The sequence below is a fragment of the Salvia splendens genome, chromosome 11 (genome assembly GCF_004379255.2).
Source record: "Salvia splendens isolate huo1 chromosome 11, SspV2, whole genome shotgun sequence".
Taxonomy (NCBI): Eukaryota; Viridiplantae; Streptophyta; class Magnoliopsida; order Lamiales; family Lamiaceae; genus Salvia; species Salvia splendens.
Genome location: NC_056042.1, coordinates 5,750,478 through 5,767,711, shown reverse-complemented (window position 1 = coordinate 5,767,711; position 17,234 = coordinate 5,750,478). Strand labels below are relative to the sequence as shown.

The following is a 17,234-nucleotide window of genomic DNA, read 5'->3' as shown; positions in this document are numbered from 1 at the left end:
ACTTGGATTGCTGACTCGGCGGTGGTCCAAAAAGAATAGTTTGGGCCAAGCACCAAGCCCAAAGACCACCCAAAGACCAATTGCCAAGATCCAAGTCCAAGTCCAAGTCCAAGATCGAGGCCCGCGACCGCGGCCACGAGCACGGGCACGGGCTCGGGCGGGCGGGCGGCGGCGGCGGCGCGCGCGTGTGCGCGCGTGTGGGCTCTTTCACCCATCTTGGTCCACTATAATTATTAAGTAACATAAAGTCACTTAATTTATACACATTAAAGATGTGTTAATCCTCCAATGTGGGATAATTAACACTTAGTTAATTATTCCCTAAGCTCCAACTCTAAGCTTTAATTAAAAGCTAATTATGCCCAACTTTAATCCACTATTTCTCACTCACCGGAAATCGGATTTGAGAAAGTGAATATACTACATTTACCTACGTAAAATGTAGAACGACGCTATGTCATTTAATTTCACAAAATTAAATGTCTCGTCACATTTATTATTTGGTCAAAATCCATTGACCGGGCATATTTAATCCATGATTTTTACATTAAGAGACATAGAACAATCCCTAACAATCCACAGCAGAAATGGCTAATAGGACTATCCGAGAGAGAGTCAGGTGCATGCTGATTTCCTGCAAAATTTTAGGGTGAAGCAGCAGCTACTGAAGTGAATTATGGAATAACTGCCCCATCTACCGCCATCAATGGTGACACTCCTAATTTCAGATGGTATTGAAGTTATGGGAATTATGGAATGCTTAAGCCATTTGGTTGCAGAGCATACTCTCTCTAAGGCAAGGGAAATTAGAGGCCAAGGCATTGAGATGTGTATTACTAGGTTATTAGAAAGGTGTAAAGGGATATAGGTTATGGTCAATGGAGCTAGGGAATCAGAAAGTGATGACAAGTAGAGATGTTACTTTCAGAGAAAATGAAATGCCTTAAATAGACAAGGAAGAAAAGGTGGCCAGGTATGAGATTCCTAGTTCATCAGAAGAGGCGGAGTCCAATAATAGATATGAGTCTGAAAGCTCCAGATCCAATAACTGAATCTGATGATCAAACCTAGTATGAAGAAGGTGATGATATTGCTGAAATGGATGATCTAAGTGATTATCAGTTAGCAGGGGATACACAGAGGAGAAGGGATGTAAAAAGGCCAACTAGATACAGTAACACTAGTCTGGTATACTATGCCTTCAATGCAGCAGAAGAGGTAGGTGGATAAAGGCAATGCAAGATGAAATAGACTCACTGATTCTGGTTACTAAGTCAGTTATGCAGAAGCTGATAGGTTGTGTTGATTGATTGTACGTGTAAATCTCTCACTTTCACCGCGGATTTAGATCAATAAAATCATTGTAAAAAATACCTGAGACAAGTTGTTAAGGAAGAAGTTCCGGTAGATTCTGCGTCGAACGTCGCGGGAGCTTTTGCCCGTCGATCAATCCGGCGTTGAAAATTAGGGTTTATGCGTTTGTGCATGTTGAAAAGAAGAAGAGTGAGAGAAAATATTTTATTTCTTGATTGAATAAAAGAATAACAATATCCCTATTTATAATAAGGATACTAACTTAATGAGGAAGACTGAGAGAAAATATTTTATTTCATTGAATAAAAGAATAACAATAGCGAGTGAGAGAAAATATTTTATTTCATTGAATAAAAGAATAACAATAACCCTATTTATAATAAGGATACTAACTTAATGAGTAAGACAAAAGATATAGAAAAGATATGAAAATCCATAATTAACTAACTAAATAATAATAATAATATTCATATCACAAGTATTCTTGAAAAGCATAAATTGTCGAGGTGGAAGTTCATGAAAGTATGATTCGAGATGGAGAAAAAAGGGAAGAAAAGTAAATTCAATTATCATATTTTACAAAAACTTTTGAGTGTTCCATTGGATGTACTTGGACTTTTAATCTTATTTATTATTTCCTCATTCTCCCAATATATGTTCCATTTTGATTCAGTAATTGTAAATGAAAGTAAGTTGAAAAAATTAGTTTGATGTGGATCCCACTTTTATAGTATTGTAATAAAATGTGAGTGCGAATGAGTTAGTTAAATATGAGGTATGCCAAATACAGTAAGAATGAAGTGGGAGAATTAATGGGAGACGGACAAAAATAAAAAATCGCGACACATAGTGGGGGACGGAGGGAGTACTTTGATTGGAGGGAGTCGGTGCATGTTCGATGATATGTCTTGTTGGGAAAATGATAGCATATGGAAAATGAAATCACTCCCATGATGGGCAAACGGTTAGTCAGTTATCAATTAGTTGTCTAACCGAACCGATTAAGGAGGTTATTAGACCAAAATTTGTATATATGTTTGGAAACGGAGCCTAGAACTCCGATCTTGTAACATTTGTAAAGGTGTATGAATTAAAAAGAGAATATATTTTGTAGCAGAAATATCAAGATTTTTGTAATTACTGATGTTTATCAAATACTCCCTATGTTCAATTAGTGTTGGATCATATCCTTTTTTGGATGTTCCATTAGGGTTGACACTTTTTTTTTCTTTAGGTGAAAGTCAATGTATTTATCTCTCTTACTTTTTTCAGTCTCTTATTTTACTCTCTCCAACTTTACTTTCTTTTGTATACTTCATTCTTATTCTCGTCCCACTCAACTTTTTCTTCAATCTTTGTGCCCAAGAAAAATGCTCCAACTCTAATGGAACGAAGGGAGTAGTTTATGTTTTCCTTATCGAATTCGTGCATATTATGATGTTTCTTGAATATTTATGTGGTAAAATACCTTGGTGAATGGGTCAAGGACGGAGTCCGAGGTGACAAAGAATGAAGAAATTACAAAACATGGAAATGACCCAGGTTGGGTCACTCGGTGTACAATACCACTTGACCGACCCTGGCCAGGTGAATCAATATCAAATTCTACCCAGGGCGTGTGGCTAGGTGCGTCCACTCTCTAAAGACGTAAACAAAAGAATTTTTTATTCATAAAATTCCTTTAGTTGATTCAAAAATTCCTTTTGTTTATGTCTTTTGTTGCTTCTATTCAGTACAGGATGACACTGCCAATTTTCTTCTCCACTCTCTGAAGTACATTCAACTTATTAATCATATAGTCTTCTCTTCAGTGCTCCCGCCATTCACTCCGTATTATTTTTCTTTTCCGGTTAGTTGATTCAATTTTGAAAGTAATCAAGTTTGACTTTTCTGCAGGATAGAAAACTAGAAGAGAACTTCAATAAATTGAAGGATCATTCCATCAAGGTGAATATATCTTTTAATCTATTGTTGTATGCTTCTAATGATATGATGTCTTCTGTTCTTGGTAAGACTGTGCTGCTCTACTCCTATATGACGATCCATCCAAGTTGTCCGTTGGAAACTTGTTGAGTCCTTTCCAACGAAATCTGGTGCCAGATGCGCTGAACGCAATGATCCTGGTCCGAGCGCCGAAGACGACATGTGGCAGTTGCCAACTCTAGAGAAGCTTCTGAGGCAGCACAACGTCGTTGATGCCGAGCTGATCAAGGATGCGTGAAGAAGTGTCTTCAAAACTCTGTTATCCTTCTATCATTTCAATCGCTTTTGATATGGATATTGTGTGAAATCTTCTTGTTATGTTGTGTCTGATTAAACTTTTGACTATGTCTTTTTTATGTGAAAACTTCTTCTTATGTGGTGGTTAATTAAACTTTTGACCGTTATGTGAAAATTTCATGTTGTGTGAAAACACCACCTTATAATACCACCGCATTGACTCTAGGGGTGGGTAGATATGGTATAACTTATCGAAACCACCATATCATATACTTTACCATAAATTCGGTATGCTAAAAAATCATATCTTTACCTTACTAAAAATTTTGGTATACCTTATTTTCGGTATGACGAATTTTTATACCGATATCGCACCTCATTTTCGGTATATCGTACCAAAGTTCGGTATATCGTACCGAAGTTCGGTATACCGTATTTTTAAAAAATATATTAAATATATTTTATTCATAATTACATTTATATTTAACAATAGATTTTATAATTTCAAAATATATAAAATATACTTTGTATATAATTATATTAATATTTACGGTATATACCTTAATTTACTGTATATACTGAATTTCGGCATATTGCGGTATACAGCGGTATGTAAAAATTCATACCGTTACCGTATCAAAAATTACGGTATACTGAAAATTCGGTTTTTTAGGTATGATAAGGCCGGTATTTCGGTATTTTTTCCCAATCCCAATTGACCCCACCCAAATCATTTCACTATCTTTTATATAGAAGTTGAAGCTAGTTTAATTTTTTGTATATAAAGCTTTTTTCTCACCAAATACTAAAATTCAATTTGCATAATCTACTGAAAAGTTTGTCAGTGTAATATTATCATAATTTATATAAATATATACCGTCATAAAAGACATTATGAATAAATATTATAATTTGTATGTGAAGAATCTCATAAAATATAAAAATTTTGTATTTGAGACACATTTTTGGTGAGATTGATTGCTTGGAAATCAAATCTCTATTCAATGCTGATAGTTTATGGGTTAGCTACGAATTTCAAATTTTACGTCCATTTAAATATTTTGTCTTTTATCCCGCATCTAATCTTTAATCGAGAAAAGATAGGATAAATTTCATAATTTGTTACTAAACTATATAGCTTGTAGTATCAAATTATTAATAACTTTGATTTGTTTCAAATTAGGTTACTAATGTATTTTATATAATTCATTTTTCTTAAGGGTATGTTTGGTTGGTTTGTTAGGGTCCCTAACTGGGCTATTTCTATGCTTAGCAGATGTTTGGTTCGTCATTTAGCGTTTCTTGATGGCCCGACTTTTGGGCCAAAGCCCGGCGAAATAACACCATTTCTTGAGTTAGGGAAACTTGGCAATGTACCTCATTTACCATTTCTGTGTTGCTGAGTTATGCGATTTTCAGTGGAAAATCCCAAATAACCCCAAGCTTCCCTATTTCCCCTTCAATTCACAGTACGAAACCAACACTTCCTTCTTCGCGTCAGAGAAGACAAGGGCTGGGCGACCATATCAACGAGACGAGGTAAGATGTTGCATCCTTTTTCTATTATCAGAGTAATAACCACAAGACGAACTCCAATCGATCACCACCTCCATGATTTGATGCAACTTAACCCAAAATCAAAGACACAAATCGATAGAACAAATGAATAGGAACTGCATTGATGATGAGTGTTACACAAATGGAAACTTCAAATGTAAATGGAAACAAGAGATACAATGATAAGATGAACAAGATACATTCAACGGAGAATCACCGGATCACCGGATTCTCGCGATGACCACAACTCGCAAGCTTACACAAATTTCATGAATGCAATTGAAGAAGATGGCCTCTGTTTTTATACTCCTCAGATTTGCCTTCTCTCGTTTCTTTTTTATTAGCTGACGTGGCACTCCAGCTGGCACATAAGTTTTGTGATCGTAACAATCCATCCCCCTTAAGATTCCTTGTCCTCAAGGAATCCGGGACAAGCTTCTTATGCTTTTCTTTCCCTACTTCATTTTTACTCGTGGCTTATAGAACCAACGAGCAGCAGCTCCATTGAAAAGTGATGGCTTTGCACATCTAACAACCTCATCAAGCCTTTCAAATTGCAAGTTGCAATTTTCAGGGAATTTTATGGGATCAAATAGGGAATGGACTATTGTAACCTGACCCTCACTAACAAGACACTTCGAAAAATAACCGAATGCCCTCTGCGTCCCAAAACATAAGAACTTACTCAACATGACAACAGCTAATACCACAATGTGTTTGGTATTGTTTCCAGCAGTTTCCTTGTCCACAAACTCGAAAGCACCAACACCCTCATATGTAACGAGTCCTCCTATAACTTCTGACAACCTTCCCACATAAATATCAAGTTGTTTTCCCAAATCCTCCTCAATCACTTCCCAATGTTGAGCTTGGTTATGAACAGCTCTAGTCATGTCACCTCTTTTTGCCACTGGAATTTCTCCTCTGGACAACTTTTGTGGATTATTGGAAGCTTCTCTCTTCAACACATTGGAAGCTTTACTCTTCAAAACTTCAACACATATCAAGTATGGAGCTTGTTTCCTAGAATTTAGAAGAACAACTTCATCTTCATGTATGTAAGCCACATCATTCGTACTTACTGCCATTGGGAAGCGTTTTTCTCCAATGTATTTGGACCATCTATATGTGCATTGATGTCTACAAGCACCTTACATAGAGCAGATTTTCGATCTTTGACAAAACTTCCATCAATAAGACTAGCGCCACCCTCATCCAATGTACTTGAAACCTCCTTACCCGCTGCCCCCAAGCCCGTGGACTCGTCTTCATAGCCAGCTCTACTAGCAAACTTTATAAGCTTCATCTTCACCTTTGGTTTAGGATCACAATCCAACAACCACTTCATTGAAAGACAATAAATCCTATGCATCACTAAACTTCCAGCCGATTGTGCACAAGTGGAAAGAAAAAGGTTATCTACTTCATGCCTCATCTTTTGACCACACTCATGTATTTCCATCAATACAGAGATAGCCATCAAATCACCTATTCCTACCATTTCCATTTTCATCTTTGCCTTGGGCCTAGTAAACCAATTCGATGCTAACCAACCAAGTTGACTAGCCATTGACACGTATGCAACAACCTGCTCCTCCATATCTCCGTCATATACAATAAAGAACCCTCTTCTTCCCATTCCCCTTCTCCCATATGTCTTTCGTGAACTTTTCTGCACATGCCTCATCTCTTTCAACAGTCCACTCTCCTCTTCAGAGATTTTATCGATCTGAGAAGCATCGTAATCTCCATCAAACAACCAACCTAATTCCTCCAATACTATCACATAAATTCGGTCCTTCCCTACCTTGGTCGATGCCCGTTGCACATTACCCTCAACACCAATCTCTTCACCATGTTGAGCCATGAACTTCAGCTTCACCATAGGCCTTGGAAACCAGTTGAGCAGCCATGACAGTGACAAGCTATAACCAGCTAAGATAGGTAAAACCACAGACAGCTCCCTCATCGGGGCATTTTGTCGAGCATGAGATAGACATTCAGTTTCCTTGAGTTGATTCTGCTCTAATTCCATGCCCTTCATCACCTGGCCATGGTCGATTTCTCCATCACTAACCTTTGTATCAAGACAAAATTGCAATGAAAAACTGCTATAATTCCCAAACTCTTCAGAATTACCAATAGCATCCTTCCCTAACATCATCGATTCTTCCTCAACAACACCACTAAGTTGCTCAATTGAATCATCGTCCACAATTTTACAAGGATCCAAATCTCTCGCTGAATAATATGCTGAGTTATGAGAGAAGCTCAAAATGCGTGATTTAGAGTCAATAGAGTTCACCTCCGTCGGCTTCCACTTGTGCGGCAGAGGCATGGATAGCTCCATTTTTTCTGTTTTCTACAACGGAGTCACCGCTATTTCCAATGGATCATGATCGGTGCTGCAATTCATGCGTACCTCTCCTTCTCTCATCAGGGATTCACGGCTGCCGGAACTCGCATCCGTTGTCTCCATCGATCGACCTTGGCTCGAGATGCTTAGATCTAGAATTGCTTTCTTCATTGCATCGAATTTAGCATCCATGCGACGCCAATGAGCCTCCAATTTTTGCCATAGGATCCCGATTTGTTGATCCTCTTCTTCAACACGTGATAATTCCTTATCTGCGGCTGCAACTTCTCCCCCAGGCTTCGAGGAGATGATATTTCGAGCATCGGATTGTTGTGATTCTAGCTCCCTTCGATTCTCTGTGATTCCGGCATCGGACTGCTATGATTCAAGCTTCCGCTGCCCCCATCAACTCTCCCACTCCAATTCCCTCTTCTCCGGCTCTGCCCATGGCATCGGCGACATCATTGTCCGAGGAACGTTAGCTCTAGATACCATTTGTTGCATCCTTTTTTCTATTATCAGAGTAATAACCACAAGACGAACTCCAATCGATCACCACCTCCATGATTTGATGCAACTTAACCCAAAATCAAAGACACAAATCGATAGAACAAATGAATAGGAACTGCATTGATAATGAGTGTTACACAAATGGAAACTTCAAATGTAAATGGAAACAAGAGATACAATGATAAGATGAACAAGATACATTCAACGGAGAATCACCGGATCACTGGATTCTCGCGATGACCACAGCTCGCAAGCTCACACAAATTTCATGAATGCAATTGAAGAAGATGGCCTCTGTTTTTATACTACTCAGATTTGCCTTCTCTCGTTTCTTTTTTATTAGCTGACGTGGCACTCCAGCTGGCACATAAGTTTTGTGATCGTAACATAAGATTTTTCTCAATTTAGCCTCGACATAATCGTGTTTTCCATGGGTTCCAAAAATGCATCCAAAATTATTAGAAAATTGGGGGTTTTGCGACAGTTCATATTTAATTTAGAAACCCTTGGTTCTAGAGTGAAAATTCATAGAAGATTGGTCACAAATTGTTTAGAGTGCTGTGATTTAAGGAAGTGAAAGGGTTTGGGGATTGAATAAAGGGGTGTGTGAATAATGGAGAAACATACTAGTTTCCGAAGTCCTATAAGTAGTTTATTCCATATGGCAATTAAAATACCATCTAATCTTTTCTATTTAAGTAAATTTAATATTCTACTTCTCTACATTAGTCTTTCTTTTACTTTACTTTCTCTCATTTTTAACTATTTATTATCATTTTTTCAAAACGAGTGCGTAAAATGAAAGTGTCCTATTTTTCGTGGACACGTGAAGTATAAGGTAATAAGAATACCTAATTACAAATTAATCAGTACACACCATACTATATTAATGTTGTTTATCATTCCGGAAATAATCAATTTCTTCACAGAGAGCAACAAAGGCAAGGCAATGAAAGACCTTTTTTTAATAATAGAACATCTAAAATGCAATAAATTTGGCTAGGCGTCTAAGTTTACAAAAATCTGGGTATACAGACAATGACCATAAACATCAATGTGGACGCGATCATCACAATTTTGTTTGCGGAGGCTATGTCCAACCATTTACACCAAACTTAAACTCATTTGTGGGTATATGTTAACACCAAAAGTAATTTTACTCTCATCATTACGTCAAATTCAAACTCAAAAAAATATTCCATATACATCTATTTTTTATACGTTTTCAATTACACCTACACACTTATTTAAATTACACATTAATCCCACCTCATTATAATAAAACGTTAAATTAAATTAAATAATAAAATATATTTTCTTATTATATACTCCCTCCATCCACAAATAGGAGTCTCGTTTCTCCATTTTCGTCCGTCCACGAATAGGAGTCCCGTTTCTCCTTACTATTTTTGGACATTATTCATACCCTCATTTTATTACTCTATTTACACCCTTGCCATTCTTTTACACCCCCCCTCCCACCCTCTCACTCCCATCAATCATTTTCCCTCTTCGACATTTATTCTCTCCCTCTCATGCGGAACCCTGGTTCTCTACTCGCCGCCTCCTCCTCCTCGTCGAATAGGAGTCCCGTTTTTCCTCTTCCTCTCTTTGACTAGAAGGATCGCACGCCTCCAGAAACCCTAACCCATCTCTCTCCGAGAATCAATCGGAAACCCTAACCCCTCGCCGTCTCTTCCTTTGTCGCCTCCTGCTCGAGAGTGGATGTTTGACACCTCGGAGGGGACGATCTCGACTCCTATTGCCACTCATACCGTTACAATCCCCACATACTCGTGGGAGAAGACTGATACCCAGGACATCGTGGTTCCTAAAACCCCTGAGCTCGAATTAGCTTTGTGGATGGAATCCCATTCCTCGGTGCTCCCTGAAACTCCGGATCTCGAAGCTCTTTTTTGAGGGTTTCGAAGCCGATGTACTTGAAACGATGCTTCCAAGTTGACGGAGGAAGAGGCGTATCTCGGAAGAGGAGTGGTTCAAGGAATTTTTGGTCATGCTATTGCTTGGCATGTCCGATCTACTCTGAAATGTGAGTTTGTACTGGGTTTGGTGTTTCTGTGATTTGGCCACCCCCTATTTAGAGTTTTGAGGCTGTTTGAGTTTGGGGGTTTGTGGGTTTTCGAGGTGTTTGTTGGTCCTGTGATTTTGCCACCCTCAATTTAGGGTTTGGAGGTTTAATCACAACCATATGATGAAATTTTTATGATAGCATGTATTGTTTGCTTGTGGTGTTCGATTGTTGTGCGATAAGCATGCCCTATGATGAAATATTGTCTGAGAGCATCTCCAATGGCGAACGTCCGGTCGGACATCCGCGACGGGCGACCGGGACGTCCTCCATTGTAACGAAGGACTCGGATACGGATGTCCCGTATGGACGTCGCATGTCCTCGGACGTCCGGGCGACAGGCGGGCGGACGTCCGCCATTGTGGCATGGGTCGGACGTCCGATATTTATTTATTTTTATTTTTTTAAACACTATATATACGGCTCGTTGAACTTCATTTCATTCGCACCACTTGTGTTAACAAGTTTCTCTCTTCTTTTACTACAAATTTCATTTCTACTTAATGGAGAACGACAAGAACTCCCCCGCCACGAGCGAGTCGCAAACTCCGACGTTTCCCGCCGAACTGGAGGGAAACTCTAGCAGAAATGCGACAACGATTCCAGCAATGTCAGGGATGCAGTCCCAAATGGCGTGTGGGATGGGTGGGATGGGTGGGATGGGTGGAATGGGCGGGATGGGTGGTATGATGTCCCCGTACTTCAATATGTATAATCGGATGGGTGAGATGGGTGGTATGATGCCCAGGGCAGCGGGGATGGGGGACATGACCCCAAATATGATGGGGATGGGGGGCATGACCCCAAATATGATGGGGATGGGTGGGATGATGCCGGGGATGATGCAGACCATGCCTGGGGGAGGGGGTGGCAGGGGCCCTGAACCACTTGCGGAGAATGTCTATCGCCCAGTTATCGATATGCTGTCTACTGATTCCCCCTCCAGTTTTGTTCAGGAGACTCAGTTCACCGGCATGGAAACTTTCTCTTTTGAGGAGTTGGGGCTAGCTCCAGTCAGGGAGACTCCCGATGATGAGGGGGCAAGGGCCGTGGCAGGGGCAAGGGCAAGGGGAAAGCCACGGGCTCTCCCTCGCGAACGGTGGCAGAGGAGGAGGATGAGGAGGAGACGGGAAAGAGGACGGTCTGGAGCGTGTGGGAAAACGTCGCGCTTGCGAAGGCTTGGGTTTCAATAGTCGAGGATCCCTATGTCGGTGCTAACCAGCATATTGACAGACTGTGGCATCGCATCGCTGAAGCCTACCTCACACACAAACCGGCTGGGGCGAAGTGTCGCATTCTTGAACAATGCCGGAAACAGTGGGAGCGGTTGAGGCCTAAGCTTAGTCGATTTGCCGGCCTCTACCAAAACAATCTCCGCCAGGCAACCAGCGGTATGTTCGAGGAGGATGTGAAGAATCGTGCCTTTGTGCAGTACCCCGACAGATCCTTGAAGTTCAAAGATTTCGACTAGTGGGAGGCCTATCTCGTGGTGAAGGATTCCCAAAATTTTTGTGGGGGTGTCGAATCGGGCTGGCCGAAGCGGACGCAGATCAATGCTTCCGGTGAATACAGCAAAAGTGTTGGTTCGCACGAGCTCCCAGAAGCCGAGGAAGTGGCCCCGCTACCTCAATCAGACTCCCGCCGTCGTCGTCGCCCGATTGGGCAAAAGGATACGCAGCGGAATGCTAGGGGAAGCAGCAGCGGTAGCGGGTCGTTCGAGGTCCAATCGGAGGCCCATGCTCCCCCAGAAGAGTACGACCGTCTCGCCCGCGCGCAGATAACGACTAGCTTGGTCCGGACCATGCATAGGTGGCATAGCACGACCGATCCGGTGTACAAAAGGATGTTGAAGGATGTCATCGATGGATGCCGGTGCGATTTGGGGATGCCACCCATTGGAGATGATGGCGCCGAGATTAGCAGCGGGGACGACGGGGGCGGCACGGGCGACGAGGACAACGCGGAGTTAGCCGAGAATGTATGACTATGTATTTTTTCTTTTTTGTATGACCATGTATTTTTTCTTTTTTGTATGACTATGTATTTTTTCTTTTTTATTATGTAATTTTCCCGTATTCCGTGTCAAAATTACAATTCCGTTACGTAATTAAATAACTGTGATTTTTTTTAATTGCGGGAAGTCCTAGTGGGAAGGGCGATGGGAAGGGCGGATTGTGCAGAGGAAGTCCTAGTGACGTGGCAGTGGGATGGGAAGTCCTAGTGACGTGACAGGAGGTGTTTTTGGGAAGTCCTAGTGGATGTCCGAGTTGGGACATCCGTGCATTGGAGATGCTCAGCGGAAGGCTAGGGGAAGCAGCAGCGGTAGAGGGTCGTCCGAGGTCCAATCGGAGGCCCCTGCTCCCCCAGAAGAGTACGACCGTCTCGCCCGCGTGCAGATAACGACTAGCTTGGTCCGGACCATGCATAGGTGGCATAGCACGACATATCCGGTGTACAAAAGGATGTTGAAGGATGTCATCGATGGATGCCGGTGCGATTTGGGGATGCCACCCATTGGAGATGATGGCGCCGAGATTAGCAGCGGGGATGACGGGGGCGGCACGGGCGACGAGGACAACACGGAGTGAGCCGAGAATGTATGACTATGTATTTTTTCTTTTTTGTATGACTATGTATTTTTTCTTTTTTGTATGACTATGTATTTTTCTTTTTTATTATGTAATTTTCCCGTATTCCGTGTCAAAATTACAATTCCGTTACGTAATTAAATAATTGTGATTTTTTTTAATTGCGAGAAGTCCTAATGGGAAGGGCGGATTGTGCAGGGGAAGTCCTAGTGACGTGGCAGTGGGATGGGAAGTCCTAGTGACGTGGCAGGAGGTGTTTTTGGGAAGTCCTAGTAGATGTCCGAGTGGGACATCCGTGCATTGGAGTTGCTCAGCGGAAGGCTAGGGGAAGCAGCAGCGGTAGCGGGTCGTTCGAGGTCCAATCGGAGGCCCCTGCTCCCCCAGAAGAGTACGACCGGCTCGCCCGCGCGCAGATAACGACTAGCTTGGTCCGGACCATGCATAGGTGGCATAGCACGTCCGATCCGGTGTACAAAAGGATGTTGAAGGATGTCATCGATGGATGCCGGCGCGATTTGGGGATGCCACCAATTGGAGATGATGGCGCCGAGATTAGCGGCGGGGACGACAGGGGCGGCACGGGCGACGAGGACAACGCGGAGTGAGCCGAGAATGTATGACTATGTATTTTTTTCTTTTTTGTATGACTATGTGTTTTTTCTTTTTTATTATGTCATTTTCCCGTATTCCGTGTCAAAATTACAATTCCGTTACGTAATTAAATAATTATGATTTTTTTTTAATTGCGGGAAGTCCTAGTGGGAAGGGCGATGGGAAGGGCGGATTGTGCAGGGGAAGTCCTAGTGACGTGGCGGTGGGATGGGAAGTCCTAGTGACGTGACAGGAGGTGTTTTTGGGAAGTCCTAGTTGATGTCCGAGTGGGACATCCGTGCATTGGAGATGCTCTGAGAGCCTGTGTTGTTCCATTATTATTGATTAAGACTGCCCTATGATAAATTTTTTATGATGGTGTTCACTAATTTGGTGTGGCTTCTGTTTATGGTTATCATATTGTGTTGGCTGATGTTCTTGGTGGTTGGTTCTGTTGGTTGTGCTTAAGTTGTGTCAAGCCACCCATTTGCAAGGTTTGGAGGCTTGATTTCCTACCCTATGATGAAATATTTTCTGAGAGCCTGTGTTGTTCCATTATTGTTGATTAAGTCTGCCCCATGATGAAAATTTTGTGATGGTGTTCACTGATTTGGTGTTGCTTCTGTTTATGGTGATCATATTGTGTTCGCTGATGTTGTTGGTGGTTGGTTCTGTTGGTTGTGCTTAAGTTGTGTCAAGCCACCCCTTTGCAAGGTTTGTAAGCTTGATTTCCTACCCTATGATGAAATTTTTCTGAGGGATAAGTGTTGCTTACTTCATGTTCACTGATTTGGTATGGCTTCTGTTTGTGGTGATCATATTGTGTCATCTGATGTTCTTGGTGGTTGGTTCTGTTGGTTGTGCTTAAGTTGTGTCAAGTCACCCATTTCCAAGGTTAGGAGGCTTGTGTGCCTGCCCTATGATGAAATTTTTATGAGGGTCTTACATTCAAACAATGAATATGTGAGCATTACATGATCTTTGCACTATTTATATACACCAAAAAAATAAAAACACCAGACCACTTATTCCAAAAACCCTAGGGCCTGACCAAAAAACCAAAAACACAACCCCAAACCTAGAAGCCAAATGCATCACTCAGAGCCTCAATATCATACCCTGAACCATCATTGTTCTCTGGTTGTTGTAAGTACTCCAGCACCTCTCTCACAATACCTTCATCCACTTCTAGCACATTGGGTAGTCCATCTGTTCTTTCAAGCCTATCTTTATTCATGTGTGGAAGTTTGTAGTGGTTGTCCCCTTTGAATTTTAGGATCTGGGTGAGGCAAGCCTGCAAGGAGAGGAATACTCTGTTGAGGGTTTGTGGTGTCAGCTCTTCATAAGCCTTACATACATTCTCCACCAGTTCATCCACACCCCTGCATGGTTTCTCATGCTGTAGTGACTGTATAGCCCTAAAAAATCCTAGGTCTAATATGTTAGTGTCAGGTGAATTTGGTGGCTGACAAATCAGATGGATTTTAAATCCATCTGAGTTGGCAACAACCAGAAATTCTGGATCTTTGGCAGTTATGTGTAGTGTAGGATTGCCTTGCTGTATGTATATCTCCTTACTTGCCCAATCAGGCCACTTGGCCTTAATTGCAGGTATGATTTGCCATGAAAAACACTTACTGAACTAAGTGATGATCTATACTAAGTTGGTAAGATCTGATAGTATGAAAAAAATGCTTACCTTGTGGATAATGCAGTCCCTCATTACTACCTTGGTGAGTGCTTTAATTGGCTTTGTTTCCAAGGTCCCTCTATCTCTGTTATTTGATTTCCTTTGAGCTGGAACAACTTTAGTGAAGGGAAATATTCCCACCTTACCATCATATGTGGGCTGCCTCTTGCTTCTCACTGTCAAAATGTAGCCTAGATACAGCACACATGAACATCACCTTGGTGATGTACCTTTGACTTGCATGACCTATATGGCTCATTTTCATCCGGCAAGAGGTAGTACTTGTCTGATGTCTTACTCATATAGAATTTTTCATCAATATGGACTATATGGTGCATGCTATGATATTGAACTTATCCTTAAGTTATGGATGGCTGAAGTTGAGCAAGACACCATTTCAACCTAGCTAATTTATTGAGTTCAGTCAAGGCAGGTTTGATAGGATTTGTATTAGGCCTTTGGTGATTTTGCTTAATCTAGTTACCAACTGTGGTCTTGCTAACAGACAAATGACATGCCATGTTTCTAATTGAAGACCTTTGAAGTGTTGATAGATTTCTGACCTTATCTTCATCTAGTGTGTACTTATCTGCATGTTGATATTTTTCTGACCTTTGAAGTGCTTAATACTCCCAATGATGAAATTTTTCTGAGGGAAATGCTAATTTGAATGCAATGCCATTTTTTTTTTTTGAAGTTTTTTGAGTTTGGAGGTTGGTAGGAGTTGTGTTAAATGCACATTGTTAATGTATTTATAGAGAGTTTGAAAATCCAAAATTTAGTTCAAATTTCCCTCTAAAATGTCTAAGAGGAAAATTCAAATTTTCAGATTCCCCTTTGTATTTGAACCACTTTTGGCAGGTTATTATGGAATGGAAGGCTTTGTTTATGAATTTTGTACTCTTATTACTCTTTATTGTTGAAAACTCGAATTAAATAAAATTATGAGTAATGAAATTTTTAAATGACTTAAAAAAAACAGATTCTGCACTTTAATTGAAAAAGTGCAATTAAGTGGGTCTCAAATTCCACTAGCACACTCCATTTATTACACATTCAAACAATTTCTTAAAACCCGCACCATTTAGAAACGAGGCTCCTATTCATGGACGGATGGAGTATTAAATATAATTTATATGAAAAATACACTAACTTGATTAATATACACTTCACATGCTATGATAAAATTAAAACTTAAATCAGACCACATTTAAAAATATCACAATACAAAAAAAGCATACTACAATATGGATATAAAATTGAAAAAATTCAAGACTTGAAATTTGTGTTTGTTTCCACAATTGATCAACTAGTGCTAGTCTAGAAGAGCATTTTATTTCTTTTTGCGTCATATCAAGTCAAATACTTTTGAAATCGAGCATCCTCATTTGTTATTGTAAAATTTTTTCGTGTTTTATTCACATAATTAAATAATAATGGATCGATCTGCAACATCTCATAAATTTTTGTAGTAACACCATATTTGGTGTAAATCCGTAGAAAATACCAAAAATGAGTTTGAGTTTGGGGTATGGTTGGAGATGATTTTTACACCAAAAATTGGTTTTGGTATATGGTTGGAGTTGGTCTGAATTTGTGAGCTATGCCCAACCAATTTCTAATACTTAGATTATACTATATTATACTCCATCCCAAAAAAATAAGGACATTTGGGATGACACGGGAATTAAAGCATAATTGGTAAAATAAGAGAGATGAAGACAAGGGTATTTATAATAGTGTTAGTGGATAGTGAGACCATATTTTTTGTTAGTGTTTAATGGTGGGTGCTAGTGGTATAAGTTGTAAGTAAATTAATGTATATGGGTAATAAGTATATGAAAACTTTCCATAAATGAAAATGAGATAATTTTATAGGACGGACGAAAAGAGAAACTGTCATTATTTTTATGGGACAGATAAAGTATTTACTTATTGATTAATTTTTATATGAATGTGACGTAGCATATATTTAAATGGAAGAGTGAACTACATTTTAGGTACCTAACAAATCTTTAACTTTCACCATAGGTTCCAAACAAAAAAATATCCCCAAATTACTCACAAAATATCTCATCACAAATAATATTTTTTGGACAAAAAAGCCGTCAGACCCTTTAAGGTCATTTTACGCAGTCCACTAAAAAATGCTGACATCGCCACTCTTCTTCTTCAACAACAGAATACCCCAATTTCAGTGATCAAATTATTCCGAAAACATCAATCCCATTACACATTTTTTACAGCAAAAAACTAGCTACTTCTTTGATGATTGGGCGAATTTTTGATGGTAGTGAATGCGGGTAAAAAATATAGATC

General features: G+C 40.2%; 1 protein-coding gene across 1 annotated transcript; it reads right to left on the bottom strand.

Moving 5' to 3' along the window:
• Positions 1 to 14,303: 14,303 nt before the first annotated feature.
• On the bottom strand, positions 14,304 to 15,436 carry LOC121754342. The gene is made up of 3 exons (XM_042149718.1): positions 15,400 to 15,436; positions 14,925 to 15,106; positions 14,304 to 14,825 (listed from the first exon to the last, which is right to left on the bottom strand). Exons 1-3 carry the CDS (start codon positions 15,434 to 15,436, stop codon positions 14,304 to 14,306), a joined length of 741 nt encoding a protein of 246 aa, XP_042005652.1.
• Between the last annotated feature and the right edge of the window lie 1,798 nt (positions 15,437 to 17,234).

Excerpts from the sequence above, each read along its gene's own strand:
- LOC121754342 (XM_042149718.1), bottom strand. The coding sequence starts at position 15,436 with ATGGCATGTCATTTGTCTGTTAGCAAGACCACAGTTG. Across the intron at positions 15,107-15,399 it reads TGTTAGCAAGACCACAGTTG|GCTACATTTTGACAGTGAGA; the intron begins GTAACTAGATTA and ends TGCTGTATCTAG. Across the intron at positions 14,826-14,924 it reads GGGACTGCATTATCCACAAG|GCCAAGTGGCCTGATTGGGC; the intron begins GTAAGCATTTTT and ends CCTGCAATTAAG.